The following is an 18,585-nucleotide window of genomic DNA, read 5'->3' on the forward strand; positions in this document are numbered from 1 at the left end:
ACATGCATATGATAATCAAAAGGCTCTGGGAACATGGGAAAGTAAATCAACAGTTAATACATGATTTTTTTTTTCTTCTTTAAGAGTCTTTATTACAGTGTTCGTGAATAAGTAATTAGGGAAAGATCTCAACGTTTAAACTGGTTCTTTCTGGTTTGACTCCCTACTTAGAATTTGTTTCTACTCTAGCTAAGGTGAATCAGAATCTATATTTTATCAGACTGACTCTTTCTTTTTTAAATAATTCTCAAGTGATTCTTACAGTTCTTATTAAAAGTGTAGATTCTGATTTCCTGTACCTGGGTTGGAAAGTCAAATTTGCAGCAGAGGATGTGAACTATAATGAGTCTGTGTGAAGCCCTGGAGAGAGCAAATATGTAGGCAGAGAATCATGAGATGCGTGATTCCTCAAGAAGTCTGAATTAAAGGAGGGACTGTGTGGAACAGCAAAGCATGATTAGTTCTGAGTGCTAGAATGAAGTAACAGAAGTGCCTTGGGAATTTGGAGGAATGAACGATACTTTCCAGTGGATACTTTAGTGCCATATAGGAGAGAAAGATCTTCCTGGAAACTAAGAGAACACTAAGCTACATGCAGTTCCTGAAGAAGCCCATTGATTCACCCTTGTTTCTTATCTGTCCCTTATGCTTGGAATGCTTCTTCTCGCCCTTCCGGAAGTGACTGTTGACCTCTGTGCCTCAGCAATTGTCAGAGCCTGTCTAACATTCCTAAAAAAACTCTCGTTGTCTTTGAGTCTGAGCTAACGCATAGTTGCGCCTCCAGTAGGTTTCAGAGACTGTAAATCACACAAGAGGAGATTGCCCGTGTTTCTCCCTCAGAGCATCTGATGGATTCTAACCCACTGTCTCCACAGGAGAACAGTGAGGCACGCGGCATCCAGAAGGATGTTCAGCCTTGAAAACTGAATGGACAGTCAGGCTCTGCCCTTCAAGGTCACTTATGTGTCAGAATTGACTCAATGACAATGGGTTTTTCTGTATATACAGCTTTTCTATAAATCTAGAATTATTCCCAGATCAAAAGGTTGGTGTTTTACAAATTGACGTGCATTCCCCTTGCAGGCGCAGTGTCATTATTGGTGCTGGTTACATTGCTGTGGAGATCGCCGGGATCCTTTCAGCTCTGGGTTCCAAGACCTCGCTGATGATACGGCATGATAAGGTAACGTCTGTCCTTTTCCCTTCCCTCACCTTGATGGTTGTTGGTGTTTTCATGTTTTTAGAAACCGTGGAGGACTTTTTGTTATGTTGCCATTACACATTAGAGTGCAAACAAAGCACGTGGAAGTCACATGTGGCTGCCTCCCACTTACTTGAGTTTGACTTCCTTGGTCTACACTGCTGCCCATGGCTAATGATGAGTTTGATTGAATACATTTGGCTAGTATTTTTATCATGAGATAGTAAATAGTTGTCAGAAGCTGTAATAATAGGAGGCATGCTGGCTTATTGACAAATACTAGTTAAGCTTAAAACCTCTTAAGCTTTTTATTCTGGAAATCATGTGATCAGGTAATTAACAGAAACATCCTATAAAGCTTTTTTTTTTAATTAAAAGGAAATTTAGAGATTACCTATTCAAACTGCATTTATTGAAGAAATTAAGATGAAGAGAAGTTTGGGATTGCTAATAAGTATCAAAACTGAGAGCCAGTTATGATCTCAGAAAGTCAAGCAATTATTCTTTTTTTTTTAAACATCCTTTGCTTTTTCTTTCCATTCATTCACTGTTGCACTTTACTCCCTGCCTACCTCCCCTCACCTCCAGTTCACTCTTCTTTTTGAAAGTAAAGAAAAATTCTTTCATTGTTACACAGTTTCTCCCCCCAAGTCTACTCCACTATGCAGCCTTGGTTCTGGACTCCTGTCATGATAATAATACCTAATCATATAGCCCTTTTAAACAGTTCTCTCCCTCATCTGTTTCAATGCAGTATACATTATTTATCCTATCTTTCTCAGTCTCCCCCCAACCCCGATGTCAGTCCCGTTTTACAGCAGTGGCATTCTGCAGTATTTGTCCTTTTGTGACTGAGATGTTTCATTCAGCATAATGTCCTCCAGGGTCACCCATTTTGTATGATGAGTTCTTTGTTTTTCAGTGCAGCACAGTATTCCATTGTGTGAATATACCACCGCTTCTCTATCCATTCCTTTGTCAATGGGCATTTAGGTTGTTTCCAGCTCTTTGCTATCGTGAACAAAGCAGCAGTAAACATGGGTGTGTATATATCTGCATGGGTGGCAGTTCTGGTTTCTTTAGCTTATATTCCCAGATGTGGAATTGCTGGTTCAAATGTTATTTCTATTTCCAACTTTTTGAGAAAGCGCCATACTGCCTTTCACAGTGGCTGTACCATTTTACACTCCCGCCAACAGGTAATAAGTGTTCCAGTTTCTCCACAACCTCACCAGCATTTGTTGTTTGCTGTTCTGTTAAATTTTGCTATTCTGACTGGGATGAGATGATATCTCATAGTTGTTTTTGATTTACATCTCTTAGAGCTAGGGATTTTAAACATTTCTTCATGTGTTTGTCAGGCAATTAGTCTTTGTGCTAAAATGTAACCTCCATGTTCTCTTTCTTGATGAAGTGTTGCTTTCAGTAAGATTATTGAGCAATTGTTACCAAATACCACTCTTAAGGCACAATATTAGAACTTTTAGACATGCGACGGGGCAGTAATAAGAGTTTTAGCCTAATAATCTGAGTCCCTCACCTGACTGTCCTTAACAAGCATTTGAATGGGACCAGTCACTTAATGCTTTTGGGCCCTCATTTCACAAGGACAGGCTTTCTCAGGTCCCAAATACTGTGATCCTAGTTCTTGACTATATTAGTTTATGGAGGGAGATAAGAAATACAGGTAATACTAGTCAGTGTGTCCTTTAAGGAATTTTCTCTTTAGCTTTCAAAGTTGTCTTGTAATTAGACAGGATATTTATGTCTCTAATAATGTTACTGGCCGCAGAGTAAAATCACCCACCTTGGGCTTGGTGGCATAACTTTCTGTCCACTAAGCCAACGTAGTTCTCTCTTTGTTGTCTTGTTATTGTTGTTAAGTGCCGTCGGGTCGTAGAAGACTCATAGCGACCCTATGAACGAAAGACCAGAGCACTGTTGATAGAGTTTCCGGAGGTAAGCTATTTCGGAAGGAGATGCCACTCCTGCTTCCAAACTTGTTTTAATTGGGAAGCTCCACCAAACACTGTCCACCATGGGTAAGCATTATTGCATTTGGCACATCAGTGTCACAGTGTTCAGCATCACAGCAACCATGAGTTACTTCTGTACAGCAAATGCACAGACCAGTGGTGGACAGTGTTTGGTGGGGCTTCCTTTCACGGAGTTAGAACTCACTCATAGCTGACCTTCCAGAAGCCATAAATGGCATGGGAACGGATTGCCTGTCTTGATCCAGTGGAGCAGCTGGTGGATTTGAATTACTTACCTCTGGGCTGATATAACAACACTTAACCCACCAGGCCACCAGAGAGCTCCCTAATAAATGAATAACTAAATAAAAAAGAAACTACAATAGATCATATCAGTAGAAAAATCCTTCATTTGAAAAATTGGCTTGTTTACTATTTCCTCTTCCTTCTCCTCTCTCAGTGCTTTTGGCACTTTCTCCTTCTGCCCCAACCTGGTGTAACTCCATTCTAGAACTATGCTCTGAATACCACAGAATCTCTGTTGAGTGTGGATGTATACACACATGTTATCACAACAGAGCTCCATGGCAAACTAATGAGCTATCTGACTAAATCAGAACATATTTGCCAAGACCCTTCCCTTAAATCATATCAGAAGGAAAACTGGCCCCAGAATATCAAAAGAGGGAAAGACAGTTTCTCCTCCTTGGTCTTAATAGGATAAGAGGAACAAGTGAAGATAGTAGAAGCCAAAACTTCAGTATTCTACTTTTACCCAGAAGTTGATGTCACAAGGTGTTCTGAGGTTGGTGACAACTTTAGGAAACGAAAAGATCTACTAAGATTCTGCTCACAATTATGATCTTAAATGAAGTAGGGGGATACGAGAGAGAAAATCCACTTGCTCCATCTGTTGTTGTGTGCTTTCCAGTCGAAACTGCCTTACAGTTGACTCTCCAGCGGGTTTTCAGAGCCAATATATCTCTTGCCCATCCTTCTGAAGAACAGTGTGTGGATTTGAACCTCAAGCCTTTGGGATTGTAGTGCAGCAGCTTGCCGCTAGGGGTACCAGAGTAGAATGTCTTTTTTTTTTTTTTTTCATTAAAAGGCGCATTGCCATAGGAAAGACTGCTGTTAGGGACCTCTCCAAAGTGCTGACGAGCAATGGTATCTCTTTGGAGACAAAGGTTGTCTGATACAGGCCATGGTCTTCGCAATCACTTGTTATGCATCAGAGAGTTGGACAATGACCAAGGAGGATAGAAGGAGAATTGATGCCTTTGATCTGTGGTGCTGGAGAAGAGTGGAGAAGAGTATTGAGAATACCATGGACTGCTAGGAAAACAAACAGATTTGTCCTGGAAAGGGTTAAACCGGGTGGCTCCTTGGAGGCAAGGATTCTGAGGCTCCATCTAACTTACTTTGGACATGTTGTGAGGAGAGACCGGTCATTAGAGAGGGACATCATGCTTGGGAGGGTGGAGGGACAGCGCAGGAGAGGAAGGCCCTCTATGAGGTGGATTGATTCAGTGACTGGGATAATTGGGATGGGAGTGTCAGAGACAGTGCGATTGGCACAGGACAGAGCGGAGTTTAGGGCTGCTGTACTTAGGGTCGCTATGAGTCGCAGGCAACTCGACGGCACGTAACAACAACAACAACAGGTTTAATCCAATGTTATTCTCATTTCCTACCACTTCTTCCTCTTCTGCCTCTGTTTGTATACAGGTGCTTAGAAATTTTGATTCTATAATCAGTTCCAACTGCACTGAAGAGCTAGAGAATGCAGGCATCGAGGTCCTCAAGTACTCCCAGGTACGTCCCAGTTCATGGTCACAACCATTCTCTGTTATGAATCTGTTAGCTTACGCTTTACCCAGTTAGGTCTTTTTTCCTAGGAAATTATATATCATGTTAGTAGATTAATGAAGTCAAAGTATACATGATTGGAGATTTAGCAGTTGACTTAGAATAAGAACTTTGAGAACTGTGTTCAAATGTCTTACTGAAAGTCTTTTTCAGGTTCTTATTTGTTTTTCTGGAAATGTTATTATAGAATCTATTTTTAAACCTTACCCTTCTGAGTTTTGTAGGTAGAAGGGATTTTTGTTTGTTTGTATTTTAATGACATTTGTATAAACAACTAATACAGTTATTTATCATAATTTGCATCTATAAGATACAGTCTCTCACCTAGACTTTCACTTAAAATACATGTCCTCATAATAACTATAACAGAAAACAAACTTCTTTTTAAAGACAGTAAGATACTGTTAAGAGTTTATAAGATTGGAAATTATATACTTATTGGTTAAAATGAAGAGTCTTGGTGGCATAGTTCATAATATATGTTATATACATAGGACATAATGTATTGATACTTAACCAAAAGTTCAGTAGTTTAAATTCACTAGTTACTCCACAGAAAGAACTCTTCTAGTAAAGATTTAGAACCTTATAAGAGCAAAGGAAAGTGATAATTAATCAGAATCAACTTAACCAGCAGGTTTAGTTTTGGTTTTATATTAGCTAAAATAAAAAATTCCCAAATAACTAATAATTCTTCTGGAAATACAAAGGATTTATCTTTGAAATTAACATACAGAGTACTTAGTTCTACTTCTTCAAATGAAGTATTTGGCACTTGACTACCTGTATAAATCTTCCTAGGAGAATTTTCATTTCCCCCACCACTTGCCATTAACATGTTAACCAAACTTGAAGCAATCTAAAATTACTGTCCTTTCTTGGGAAAAATGGTAGAAGGGATTTTTAAGTACTTTGCTTCTCCTGAACTTCAGCAGATTTCTCTTGGAGAGTGTTACTGGAGGGTCTCTATGAGTCGTAGTTGACACACTGGCACCAGTGAGCAATAGATATGAGCCTTGCTCTGTCCTGTATCATTGTCAAGGCCATTGTGGTAGTCTTTATGTCAGTCTGTCTTGTTGAGTGTCGTCCTCTCTTTCTCCCACCCTCTACCTTTCCCAGCATGATATCTTTCCAAGGACTGAAAATCTACCCAAAGTCAATGCAGTGAAGTTTTACCACCGTTCCCTCTGAGGAACACTCTGCTTGTACTTCATTTAAGAGTGATTTGGAATGTTTACTTGGACAGTCAACCTTATAAAATGGATTTTTTCCCCCCTCTCATAGCTTCACTCTTTCATTATAGGCCATTTCAAGGGAACTAATAAATGTGAACATGATTTAGGAATATAAAAGTGCTAGTTAGGAGGTTGTAGGTAAATAACAAGATTATGTTAGAACCATTGCAGTAATTTAAACTATGTTCAACTCTCGTTCTTACCACCTCTCTTGTATTCTGATAAAGAATAACCAGAAAAAAAAATGTGTGGTTTGAAAAGGTTTCCTATATGGTAGCCCATTTCTTTCTTGTATAGGACTTAAAATTTTATTATGACTCTTAAAAATTACGTATTTAGACACTTGGACTTTACACTGAAACTTTTTGATGCTTTCTTAGTTTGCAAGTACCACTATCCCAAACAATCCAAGAGTGGGTGGCTTTAATGAACAGAAGTTTATTTTCTCATAGTTTAGGAGGCTAGAAGTCCCAATTCCCAGCCACAACTCTGGGAGAAGACTGTTCGTTCCTGGAGAAAACCCTTGTTTCAGGTTTTCTGGCATTCTCCGTGGCTCCTTGCAGATCTCCATGTGGCACATACCTTTTCTTTATTTCACTGGCATTCTTTGGTGCCCAGGCTGCTCTCTTCATATCTCATAAGAGATTAGGTTTACACACCCCCACACTCTCTTGTTTGTTTTGTTGCACATTAACATAACAAAGAAAAACCTAGTCCCAAATGGGATCACATTCACAAGTGTGAAACCAAAAGCCATTGCCCTAGAGTTGATTCATTTGTAACTGACCCTGTAGGACAGAGTGGAATTTCACCAAAGGCTTGAAAACTTTATGGAATCAGGATCCACATCTTTGTCCTCTAGCATTCCTGGTGAGTTTACACTCTTGACCTTGCAGTTAGCAACCCACTACATAACTACCATGCCACTAACCAAAACTCTTCCACAAGGACAGAGGTTAGGGATTTGATTCAATATTTTAGGGGACACAGGTCAGTTCATGACACATGGTGATATAGACTGACATTACTGGCCGTCAGCAGTGTGAGTTGAGACAGCCCTGGAAGCTGGCTTGGCCCTAGGAAATTCTAGCATTGATGGCCTTTGGGTAAATGTCTGTGTCAGCAGGTAGAATTCACTGGAGGGTTTGATTCTGTTTCAGTGTTGAGAATTCTAGTTTCACCTTTATTTGCTTTCATTTGAAAACTTTCATTCCCATTTAAACACATTTTATTTGCCAACAGGTCAAAGAAGTTAAGAAGACATCATCAGGCTTGGAACTCAGCATGATTACTTCAGTTCCTGGTCGGAAGCCCACCGTTAACACAATCCCAGACATCGACTGCCTGCTGTGGGCCATTGGACGAGACCCAAATTCCAGAGGCCTTAATTTAAGCTCATTGGTAGGCTAATTTTAAGCCAGTTGCTATGGAGGAGACTGCCACTCATGACTGCTGTGTGTGTGTCAGACTAAAGACTTCTCCCTGGGGTTTCCACTGGCTGGTGTTTTGAAAATAGGTTATCAGATCTTTCTTCCAAGGCATCACTGGGTGGCCCTGCACTTTTAACCTTTTGGTTATCATGAAAGTGCAGCTCACCATAAACATCCTTGAATCTGTTGGTGGCCCTGTGACTTCACATCCCATTCACAAACCCCTTATAAGACTCAGAATACAGGTTTTGTATTGGTGTCTGTTCTCTTCATTCGTATATTCAGTTTGTCATCAAATCCTGTTACTTCTTTGAGATTTAAAAACACTCAAGCTATTTTATGGTGGCCTAGTAGTAGGAAGATGTGCTGCAATTCCAAAGGCACACAGTTCAAACCCACCAGCTGCTTCTCACAGGAGAAGGGTGGGCATTCTCCTCCCATGCCATTAATTGCCTCTGAATACTCACTGGAGGGTCAGCGATACGGGTTGGTTCTGACTCAACAGTACACGGCAGCAAGAACAGTGTCCTCACCCTAGAGCAGATCTCTGTCACTGCTAATCAAGGTTGTCTAGCAGTTTTCTGACTAGCCATCTCCGTCTTGCACTCTATTTCACTGTCATACTTTTGCATTTTTTTAATGATTCCTTTTTGTCTGAAGCATCTAACCCAGATTGCTGAATGTATTATCATGTCCTGGTCATTGTGATAGATGGATGGAACAGATATGAAACTAGTCTCTCTTAAATCCACCAATGCTTCATACACAAATAGATAACATTTTTATCAGTACTTTTAAATTTTTACACAAAGTCTAGTATAGTAATCTGAAGCATGATCTCCAAAGTTTGACTCAAGTCTCCTTTTTACTATAAGTACAAGTTACATGGCCCTGACCATAATCTTTCTAAGCTTTATCTTGTAAGACTCAATTATTTTGTATATAATTTTCTGTTGTCTTGTTCTGTGTAATTGCATCCAACTCAGAGCTGACCTTTCAGAGGATTTTCAGAGGCTATAAATCACATGGAAGAAGATTGCTCATGTTTGTCCTGCAGAGCAGCTGGGGGGTTCAAAGCACCAGCCTTTGGACTGTTAGGGCAACTACTTACTCACTAGACCGCCAGAACTCCATTGCATACAGAGTGGGAATAAAAATATTATTCCTCCATGCCTGTTGACCTGCTGCTGCTGCTGTTGATGGTTTTTCTGATACACTGTTCTGTTCTACTGGTTAGAATATTTTGCATGTTTGAAGCTTACATATCTGTTGAAGCTTCTTAGGCAATCTATAACATTTGAATTTATGTTTTAACAATTGTTTCACTTGGGAGCTCTGGTGGCCTAGTGGCAAAAAGCTGCACTTCAATCCCAGAAGTATGCAGTTCAAATCCACCAGATGCTCTGCTGGAGAAGAAGGGGCAATCTCTTCCTATATCAGTCAGATCTGATTCAATGGTACACACACACACACATACGTACACAATCCCAATGTTTTCTTTTATAGATTTCTTGTTCTTCTTCAGCATTTGGATGAGTAAAGTAGTCGAATAGATTTGTATTTTTAAAGTTAAAATAATAAACTTCAAAGACGCTTTCTGCTTTTGATGAGTTCTCATACTGTAAATCTCAGGAGGAGTATTCAGTGGCAAAAGTTGAAAATCAAGGGGATGGACTACACAGAAATAGGCAGTAGTGTGTTGGATAGTTCAGTGCCAGCTTATCTAGTATCAGTGGTTCTCGCTCTTGGGCAGTTGCATTGCACATTTGCAAAATCAACTTGGGAGGGAGCTCAGGTGGTCTCATGGCAAGTAGCTGCACTGCAATCCCAGAAGTATGAAGTTCAAATCCACCAGATGCTCTGCTGGAGAAGGAGGGACAATCTCCTGTACCAGTTAAATGCAGCTTGATGGTACACACAAACAAAAATATTTTTTTAAAAAATCAACTTTGAATCCATTGCATACCTTTTAAATTAAAATGTATGAAATCTGTCAATTTTAAATGCTTTTAATCTTATGGTTCCTCGGAGAGTCTGAATAAAGAGGTGCCAATGTGAAAGAAGGTTGATATTAAAGATTGGTCTGAAATGTTTAGTAAATGAGTCATGTATTGACTTGATGGCCCTTCACCTTTTTAGGGAATTCAGACTGACGACAAAGGTCACATCATAGTAGATGAATTCCAGAATACCAGTGTCAGAGGGATCTATGCAGTTGGGGATGTGTGTGGAAAAGCTCTTCTTACTCCAGGTAAAGTTTCTTCTTTATTTTGATTAAAGGAAGTCTGTTTGTTATTCAGAGCTGTCCAGCTCTTCCCAGTCAAATCAGTTTAAGCAAAGTTTAAAGGATATCCTTGTCATCAAAATGATAAAAAGGTCTTGAAATATATTTTGGTTGTGCACTTGACACCCTCTGAATAATACTAAATTTTCGTTTTTTAAAAAAATCCCTTTGTAAATACTGAAATTCTTATAGGAAGACAATGATCATGCCCTGTAGAACACTATCAGTGATAAGTGGTAATAGATGAAGATAGTAACTTTGGAGAAGAACTTTAGAATCACATTATTATATAATTGGTTTTTACTCACCCAGGATTATGCCTTATACTTCCACCTCTCAAAGCTTAAACTAAGTTTAAAGCATTTTTTAGTTAACTGTCACCACTTCTAGCTCTTTATCTTATATTGTTGTTATGTGCCATCAAATCAGATCTGACTCATAGTTGTTGACCCCCTAGTGGGTTTGTAAATCACATGGCAGGAGATTACCCATCTGTCTTTCTCAGAGCAGTTGGTGTATTCATACCGCCTACCTTTGGGTTGGCAGACCTACTCCTTATTATTAAGCCACCAGAACACCCTTTGTCTTAATATATTCTGCTAATATTTTACTTTGATAAAACATAGTTTTAAAGGAACAAAATTAAAAACTGATGTTTTTATTGTATTCAGACATTTTAAAAAATAGAGACAAAACAGACTGAAGAATTGATTTTTAAATAGAAAAAAATCATATTGTGAAATGAGTATTATAGAGTAGAATGAAGATGGCCTGTAACTATTGTGTCAAAATGTCTTTGTTGAGCAAACAGATTGTTACAGGATAATGAAGTTGTGAATAAGCCCCTTAAAGGCAGGGGCTGGTTTACAGAATATTTGAAATCCACTTAAACCAGTAGTTTGGAATTTTTAACTGAAGCATTGATAACTCTTCATTATATTGAACCAGATATTATTATAATGAACATTAGCATAAAACTTTGTCAGAACTAGCAGGTGTAGCTAGATGTAAGGCTAGTAGAATATTTCTACTGTGTTTGAAAAAACAAACCAGTTAAGATAAATACTGATTTTTTAAAATATCGTTTTAGTTGCAATTGCTGCTGGCCGAAAACTTGCCCATAGACTTTTTGAGTGCAAACAAGATTCCAAATTAGACTATGACAATATCCCCACTGTGGTCTTCAGTCACCCTCCTATTGGGACAGTGGGACTCACAGAAGGTAGGTATTAAAAATAAGGTCATTTATCTTTTCTTTTTCTCCGTCCTCTAGTAACCTGCTTAATTTCTTATTCTTCTATGCCTTATTCTTTTTTTTGTTTAGTCTCTTAATCAGAGTTCCAAAATTTTCCCTGACTGCTAATACTGAAAAGTAGAGTTCTAAAAAAAAAAAAAAGAAAAGTAGAGTTCTTTTCCCTCACCATCACCCTATCTCTTTGCCTTTTTTTTTGTCTATAATTTGAAAAAATCGAAATTTAAAAGTTACAAGAGTAATTAATACAAAGGACTCCTTACACTCTTTAATAACCTTTCCCCCTTTAATCATTCTCTCTGTACATGCATCCACTTGTCAGCACTAATTCCACTTATGTTGGTGCAATACAGTTTCCAAAATGAAAAAATTTAGATACAATATTATATAAACTGCAGGCCTTATTGCTAAAACCTCAGTGCCCTGCTAAAGAATTTTTTCTGAGTATAGTATCCAGTCAGTCCTTGGGTGGCACAGTTTGTGCTAAGCTGTTTGTTAATCAAGAGATTGGTGGTTCACTCTTAGCCAGCATCACTGAGGCTTGATGATCTGTGTCTGTAAAGAATATAGCCCAGAAAGCCCAGTGCAGCACAGTCTACTCTGTAACACGTGAGTTGAAACTGCCTCAATGACCAGTAAGCTTGATCTGAGTATCCTATCAGAAAAATGGATTGCATTTAATCTTCCTTTTTTGTTTATTTCTTAATCTAGAGACAGTAATCTTTAATGATGCCAACATTTAGTATCTTTCATAACATTAACATTTATTTTGTAGTAGGTTCTTGGTTTCGGTTCTGCTTGTAGTACCTTATGTTGTGATTCAAGCTATGTGTTTCTGGTCATCTATCTTCTTTGACAGCCAGATGTAATTATTTGGATCTTTGATAGACATTCTTTGATGTGTATTGTAGATGAGGCCATCAAAAAATACGGAAAAGAAAATGTGAAGACCTATTCAACCACCTTTACCCCAATGTATCATGCAGTTACGAAAAGGAAAACAAAATGTGTAATGAAAATGGTTTGTGCTAACAAAGAGGAAAAGGTATGGAAAAACTGTCCAGTAGCTAATCTGGTGCTCTGTATAGTTGGTGGGGAGAAGGGTCCTGGTGGGTAAGGAGGAAGGAGAACATGAACAGGCTCACTATTTGCTGATGCTAGTTCTTCGTAATATTACTGCATTTAAAACGTCAGAGGGAAAGGTTGGAAACTACAGAAAACCATTGTTGACTACTAACTCCACCATCATTGACCAATAACCCAGAATAAATGTAAAATGCAGAAATACTGATAAATGTAAGATAAATTGAAAATTAACATAGCAAGTCAGCAAAGAAGAGAAAGTTTATTTAACAGAATTTTCTGAAGTAATCAGTAATCTTTGTTTGTTTTAACTTTTGGAGGAACTGCCAACCATTTTCCAAAGTGACTGTCCCACTTTACATTCCCCCCAGGAGTACATGGAAGTCCCAGTTCCTTAACATTCTCACCAACATTTGTTATATTTTTCATTAACACTGTCCTAGTGATAGTGAAATTGCACTACATTGTGGTTCTGATTTGCCCTTGGACATACTTATTTATAATATTAAAAATAGATTATACTGTCAGCTTGCTGGATTGATTCTAATTGAATTTATTGAAGTGGAACTGGGCAGTGTGCATTGGGTTCCTGGTGCTGGGCTTCACTGACACTTCAGCTATAGTTTCCAATTCCTGTTGTCAAAGATAGCATAGCCGGTATCTGGTTCCATAGTCTATACACTAAAAGCCACAGTCTTTGGTTTTATTGAATTTTTTATCACTGAAGATTGACAGAAGCAGAGAATAAGAACAAGTGGTAAAAAGTGCATAGATGGACAGCAAAACAAGGGCTAAGGTTTCTTGCTCCTGAAAGTTTCTGTCGCCTAAAATTTCAACAAGATCTTCACTTCTATCTCTTTATAAATTATATCTTTACACTATTTATTCATTCCTTTAACACACATCTAACAACAGCCATTATTAGAAGCTCAGTGTAAATCAGCATAACTCACAATAACTAAAATTCTGGCTGTGTTTAATGCATTTATTATTGTTGTTGTTGTTGTTGTTAAGTGCCATTGACTCTTAGAGACCCTATGAACAAAAGACTTGAACGCTTTCTTTGTTTCTTCAAGTTCATAGGGTTTCCATAGGTAAGTATGATACTTAATTTGAGGGTTTTGTTTATAGTTTAAATTGAAACATAGTTGAGTTTTTAAAAGAACATATGTGGCTTAGGTGAAAGTTTATTGATTTGTTTTTAGAAAGATGATTCTTTTAGCAGCTACACTTTGTGTCTTCTAATATTACATCTTAAGGAAGTATGTACTTTGAATGTGTTTACTTACAGCGAACATTAGCTAGTAGTGCTAATATGTATTGAGGAACTTCACTAGAAAATGAATTTGAATCAAATGTTTCTGGGCGGTTACTCATGCAATCATCCAGCATGTCTGACTGAAGCCTCCTATGAACTAGTCTTTGCTGGGTCGCGGAGGCTCACCGTTCTCTAGAGATTAATGTTAACCAGGAGGGACGGCGAGTAATTGTTCAATAACACAAAGTTACAGAGATTGTGAAGATGGTGCAGGTTCAGGCAAAGCTTAGATCTCTTGGACATTGGGTTGCTCTGAGGTGAAGTTGACTCCATGTCACCTAACAACAACAAGCTGTGATAGAACCATGAGGAAACATTGGTACCAAGAGATCACGTGTTACAGAAATTTAACTCAATCAGGAAGACATAGACTATGTAACTATGTGAAGAGTAAATGGGCTCTTACTGGTGAGGGGAGGAGAGATTTTCCACACAGAGGAAACAGTTTATTAAAGGAGGACACATGAGTATTTGGGACAGAAGCAAAGGCCAAGAAACCAAAGCAAGAAAAGCCTGAGGGAGAGCTGTGTGAGATGGGCCTCAACATGGAGGCAGGACTGCCTAGGGCCTTGTGGGCCATGTTATCGCATGTTGGCATTAGAAATGTTGTAAAGTTTTTAAGGGTTGAAGAAAAAATCAAGTTATTTAAGAATCTTGTGACTGCAATTAATATGTAATTTAACTTAAAAAGTAATTATTTCCCCTCAGGTAGTTGGGATCCATATGCAAGGAATTGGGTGTGATGAAATGCTTCAGGGTTTTGCTGTGGCTGTAAAAATGGGAGCCACCAAGGCCGACTTTGACAACACAGTTGCTATTCACCCTACCTCTTCAGAAGAACTGGTTACACTTCGCTGAACACCCAGAAGCGGGAGTGCATGGCAGATGGACCAGGAGACCTTTTGAAAGGAACCAAATAATCATGTTTACTTACTGCTACAATTTTATATATTTCTGTGTTTTAACCAGGATCTTCTGACCATGGAAATAACTTAGTTATGTAATTAGAAATTTGTTGTGTAAGATTAATTTTAATTTGCTCATATCTCACAAAATTTGTATGCATGTATGTTTAATAGGTCTGCATTAGCTTTGTTTTGTTTTGTTTTATTTGGGGGCAAAAGGGGAGTTTTTGTTTCCGCTTCATTCCAAGTTTAAAACTATATGAAGTACAGGTAATGTACCTGGATGAATATAGCCTGCTAATTTTTGTAGAGAATGGCAGAAGCTCTTCATAATTTAATAATGTATGTGCACAGAGTCCTTATTTTTCTGAAGCCAGTACTGTGCTCTGCATATTGCAAAGCTGCTCCAAGGATGTGACCTTTCTTTAAAAAGTACATCACCTGAGAGATCTGCCTCCCTTGTTTTCAGTCTTCCTTTTGTTTTAAATGATTCAGAGTTGTTTGTGTTCTTCTTGTGAGATGAAGTGCATCAGACTTGGAAGAGACTTTAGGAGGCTAGTTAAACATCTGAGGGATCATTGAAGAGTGACTCCTACTTTCAGAGAGGGGTGGACACCAGTACTTTGAAAGTCCCTTCCTGTAATAAGATCTTTAGTTCAGTGAGTAACTTACAATTTTTGTATGTATTTTTTGTCATTTTCTTTTTTCTGAAAACTGTTTCAAATATTTGAAAATAAATCACAGCCTTTCCATCTTATAAAATGTGTTATAAAGACTTTTTGGGTTCCAAATACTTTTCTATGAATGTTTCTTCTTGGAGTTTGAGATTTCACCACTTGAGCTGCTTTAAGAGGGCTTAAAGCTTTAAGAGAGAGAAAGAGATTTCTCTTTTATAAAGATTAGAGATATAAGAGAAGCATTTGACAAGTCAATTATTTGAACAGTTTCAAAATTGCTTTGATATTTACACTTTGTTTCCTTTGCCAGTTATATAAAGTGGTTTGATTTTTACATGGCATTCATGAGTAATGTAGTGCCACTATATTCTTTAAACTTTTACTGAATGTCTTTCTGATGGGTCCAAATCAGGGTTGCTACACTGTAGACTCATTGCCAGCAAAAGAAAAAGAAGAACTAGGTTTTATGTACTTGATATGGCAAGAAATCAGATCTCAGAATAAACATGAACTGATGAAGCTAATCCCCCAGTTTCCCCACCAGTCTGAGAGAAAGTGAGCCAAACCTTTGGGCTCCACTGAATTTTTTTCCTCACCTGGCCCCAAATTTTGAATGCATTTCTATAAGGAAGAAGGAAGAGGCCAGTAGTCACTCCCACTCTTGACAACAAGTAATCTTGATTGCAGTATGCCAGGGGCACCACATATTTGCTGGTTCTGTAGTAAACTAACATGAAAATAATAAAGTTGAGGGGTCTTCATTTTCATCAGTCTTCATATTGCTCTTGCCTCTGAGTGATGGTCTGGCCTAACTCAGCCTTCATTTCAAAAAGCACTGAGAAGAGAGTTGGCTCCATGGCTTAGTGGCGAAGGAGGCTGTGGCGATGGAGGGGAGGGAGAGGGAACACTTACTTTGTTAGGGGGGCCAGGCTGAGGCCCGACCGGTCTGGTAGAGCTTTGCCGGTGCCAGACGTCATGTCTCGTGGACAAAACAGCTTGAGACAGCATAGAAGCCAGCACAGAGAGCTCTCAAGCCGTCTTTGTGCTGTTGGAGGAGCTCAGGCCAGCCCACTCAGCCCAGCTGCTCAGCCTGAACTCTGCTTCTGGAATTGGGAATTGTTGCTGACATCGAATTTGAAAACATCCTTGATCCTGACAACTTCTATGAACTCAAAAGCCAGTTCCTACCCCTATGCTCGAGCCTCCCATTATCATTGCAGTCTACACCAGCCACTCCAGCTACACACTCTGCATTATCTTCTGTAGGGGGCTCCAGGAACCGTGCCATATCATCATCATCTTCATCATGAGTCTTGCTGCTGCAACAGTTAATGCAGGCCCAAGCCCAGGAGCAGGAGAGGCGTGAACATCAAGAACAGGCTGCAGCCACTCCCTTCCCTAGTCCTGCAACTACCTCTCCTGCTATTTCTGTAGTTGGTGTTTCTGCTGGTGGCCATACATTGGGCCGTGCACCCCCTGCTCAGGTGCCCAGAGACGTGCTCAAGGTAGAGACTCATCTGGAAAACCCAACACGCTACCACCTACAACAGGCACATTGGCAACAGGTGAAACAATACCTGTCAACTACACTTGGTTCCAAATTGGCCTCCCAGGCCCTTGCCCCACCTCCAGGGCCTATTATTGCCCAGCCTCTCCCTGCCCCTGAGACTGTCTATGCTATTGGCCCTTCAGCAAGTGCTCCTAACAGTCCCATGGCACTGCTTACCATTGGGTCTAGTTCAGAAAAAGATCGATGATGTCATTAATGAGATCATCTGCTTGGAGTCCAGTTATAAAGATGAGATGCTCAATTATTTGCCTGTAGGCAATGCTGGGCTGCAGCTCCGCAGCATGCTGCCTGTGTCAGGGAATCTTGATGTATACAGTAGTCAGGGTGTGGCCACACCAGCCATCATTGTCAGCAACTCCTGCCCAGCTAAATTCCCCAACATCAAGCAGGAGATCTCTGAGACAGAGGCAAAGGCACTTTTGAAAGAAAGGCAGAAAAAAGACAATCACAACCTAAATGAGCATCGCAGGTGATTCAACAGTAACGACAGGATCAAGGAACTGGGCACCCTCATCCCCAAATCCAGTGACCCGGAGATGCGCTGGAATAAGGGCATCATCCTGAAGGCTTCTGTGGATTATAACCGCCAATTGCAGAAGGAGCAACAGCGTTCCAAAGACTTGGAGAGCCGGCAGCGCTCCCTGGAACAGGCCAACCATAACCTACAGCTCCGAATTCAGGAACTAGAACTGCAAGCCCAAATCCATGGTCTGCCAGTACTTCCCACCCCAGGACTGCTCTCTCTGGCCACAGCTTCAGCTTCTAATAGTCTCAAGCCAGAGCAACTGGACCTTGAGAAAGAGGGCAGGCCAAGCACATTTCACATGGGAGGAGCATCCGCTCCAAATGCTTCTCATCAACAGTCCCCAGCACCACCTTCAGGTGCTCTTCTGGACCTACACTTTACCAGTGACCATTTAGCGGATTTGGGGGACCCCTTCTGCCTGGAGATGGAAGACATTCTGATGGAAGAAGAAGAGAGTGGTGGGAGGGCTGTCAGGGGGCACCCTGTCTCCACTGCGACCTGCCTCTGACCCTCTACTCTCCTCAGTGTCCCCTGTTGTCTCCAAAGCCAGCAGCTGTGGTAGCAGCTTCAGCATGGAGGAGGAGTCATGATCAGATCTCATCCCTTCCCTGGTGTTTCCTCACTCAGGAAAGGAGGGCAAGTCAAAATGAGGTCCTACCTTTCCCCCTGTATGTCCCCTCATGAAACTATCTTACCCAGGGATTCTGAGGGGAGATAATCAGGCAAAGAAAAGGAGTTAGATGAGTCCCTATCCTTTCCCCAGTAGAATAGCCTAGCACAGGTCTTTCAGACTTCAGGATGATGTTGTGAAATTAAACCCCACCCCTTGGAGATCATAGCCTCACTCCTGCCCTATGGGACCTGCCTTTGCCCAGATAAGAGAAAGAGGCAGGATGAGTTCCCTATGGTCAATCCTCACCAGGCTGCCTGAGAAAAGATGTCAAGATGCTGCTCCATCCTTCTCTTAGAACCACCACTTTAGTCCATTCATGCAAGGAAGCAGAGTAAAAAATGTTGGTGGTCCCATCCTTGGTATCTGCCCCGTTTGCATGAACCTCACCCTTCTTGGGCAAGGGAAGAAGGATGAAACTCCAACCCTTTCCCTTTGGAACTCAGTCTTGACCTAGAATTGAAGTCAGGCTCCATTCCTTCTCTATAGGAATAGCCCAGCACAGGTATTTCAGATATGGAGGGAATCAGTAATATCAAACCTCCCCAGGTCACAGCTCTACCCTTGTTTCTTTTTTTTTTTTTTTTTT

General features: G+C 40.0%; 1 protein-coding gene and 1 pseudogene across 4 annotated transcripts in view; both read left to right on the forward strand.

Annotated features, from left to right (window-relative positions):
* The window catches only part of GSR (glutathione reductase), a 44,409-nt gene extending 29,903 nt beyond the window's left edge, over positions 1–14,506 (forward strand). Inside the window, exons 7-13 of one of the 4 annotated variants that reach the window (XM_006884124.1) lie at positions 1,084–1,183; positions 4,906–4,992; positions 7,524–7,682; positions 9,851–9,962; positions 11,086–11,217; positions 12,159–12,292; positions 14,357–14,506. In XM_006884124.1, coding sequence (XP_006884186.1) covers positions 1,084–1,183; positions 4,906–4,992; positions 7,524–7,682; positions 9,851–9,962; positions 11,086–11,217; positions 12,159–12,292; positions 14,357–14,506 — 874 coding nt within the window. The remainder of the gene's footprint in view (positions 1–1,083; positions 1,184–4,905; positions 4,993–7,523; positions 7,683–9,850; positions 9,963–11,085; positions 11,218–12,158; positions 12,293–14,356) is intronic. The other 3 variants (XM_006884126.1, XM_006884125.1, XM_006884127.1) reach the window with 3 other exon arrangements.
* Positions 14,507–14,812: 306 nt separating this feature from the next.
* LOC102857906 lies at positions 14,813–17,916 on the forward strand (annotated as a pseudogene).
* Positions 17,917–18,585: the final 669 nt, after the last annotated feature.

This window comes from Elephantulus edwardii, unplaced genomic scaffold, assembly GCF_000299155.1.
Source record: "Elephantulus edwardii isolate Elephantulus edwardi_28Jun2011 unplaced genomic scaffold, EleEdw1.0 scaffold00031, whole genome shotgun sequence".
NCBI lineage: Eukaryota > Metazoa > Chordata > Mammalia > Macroscelidea > Macroscelididae > Elephantulus > Elephantulus edwardii.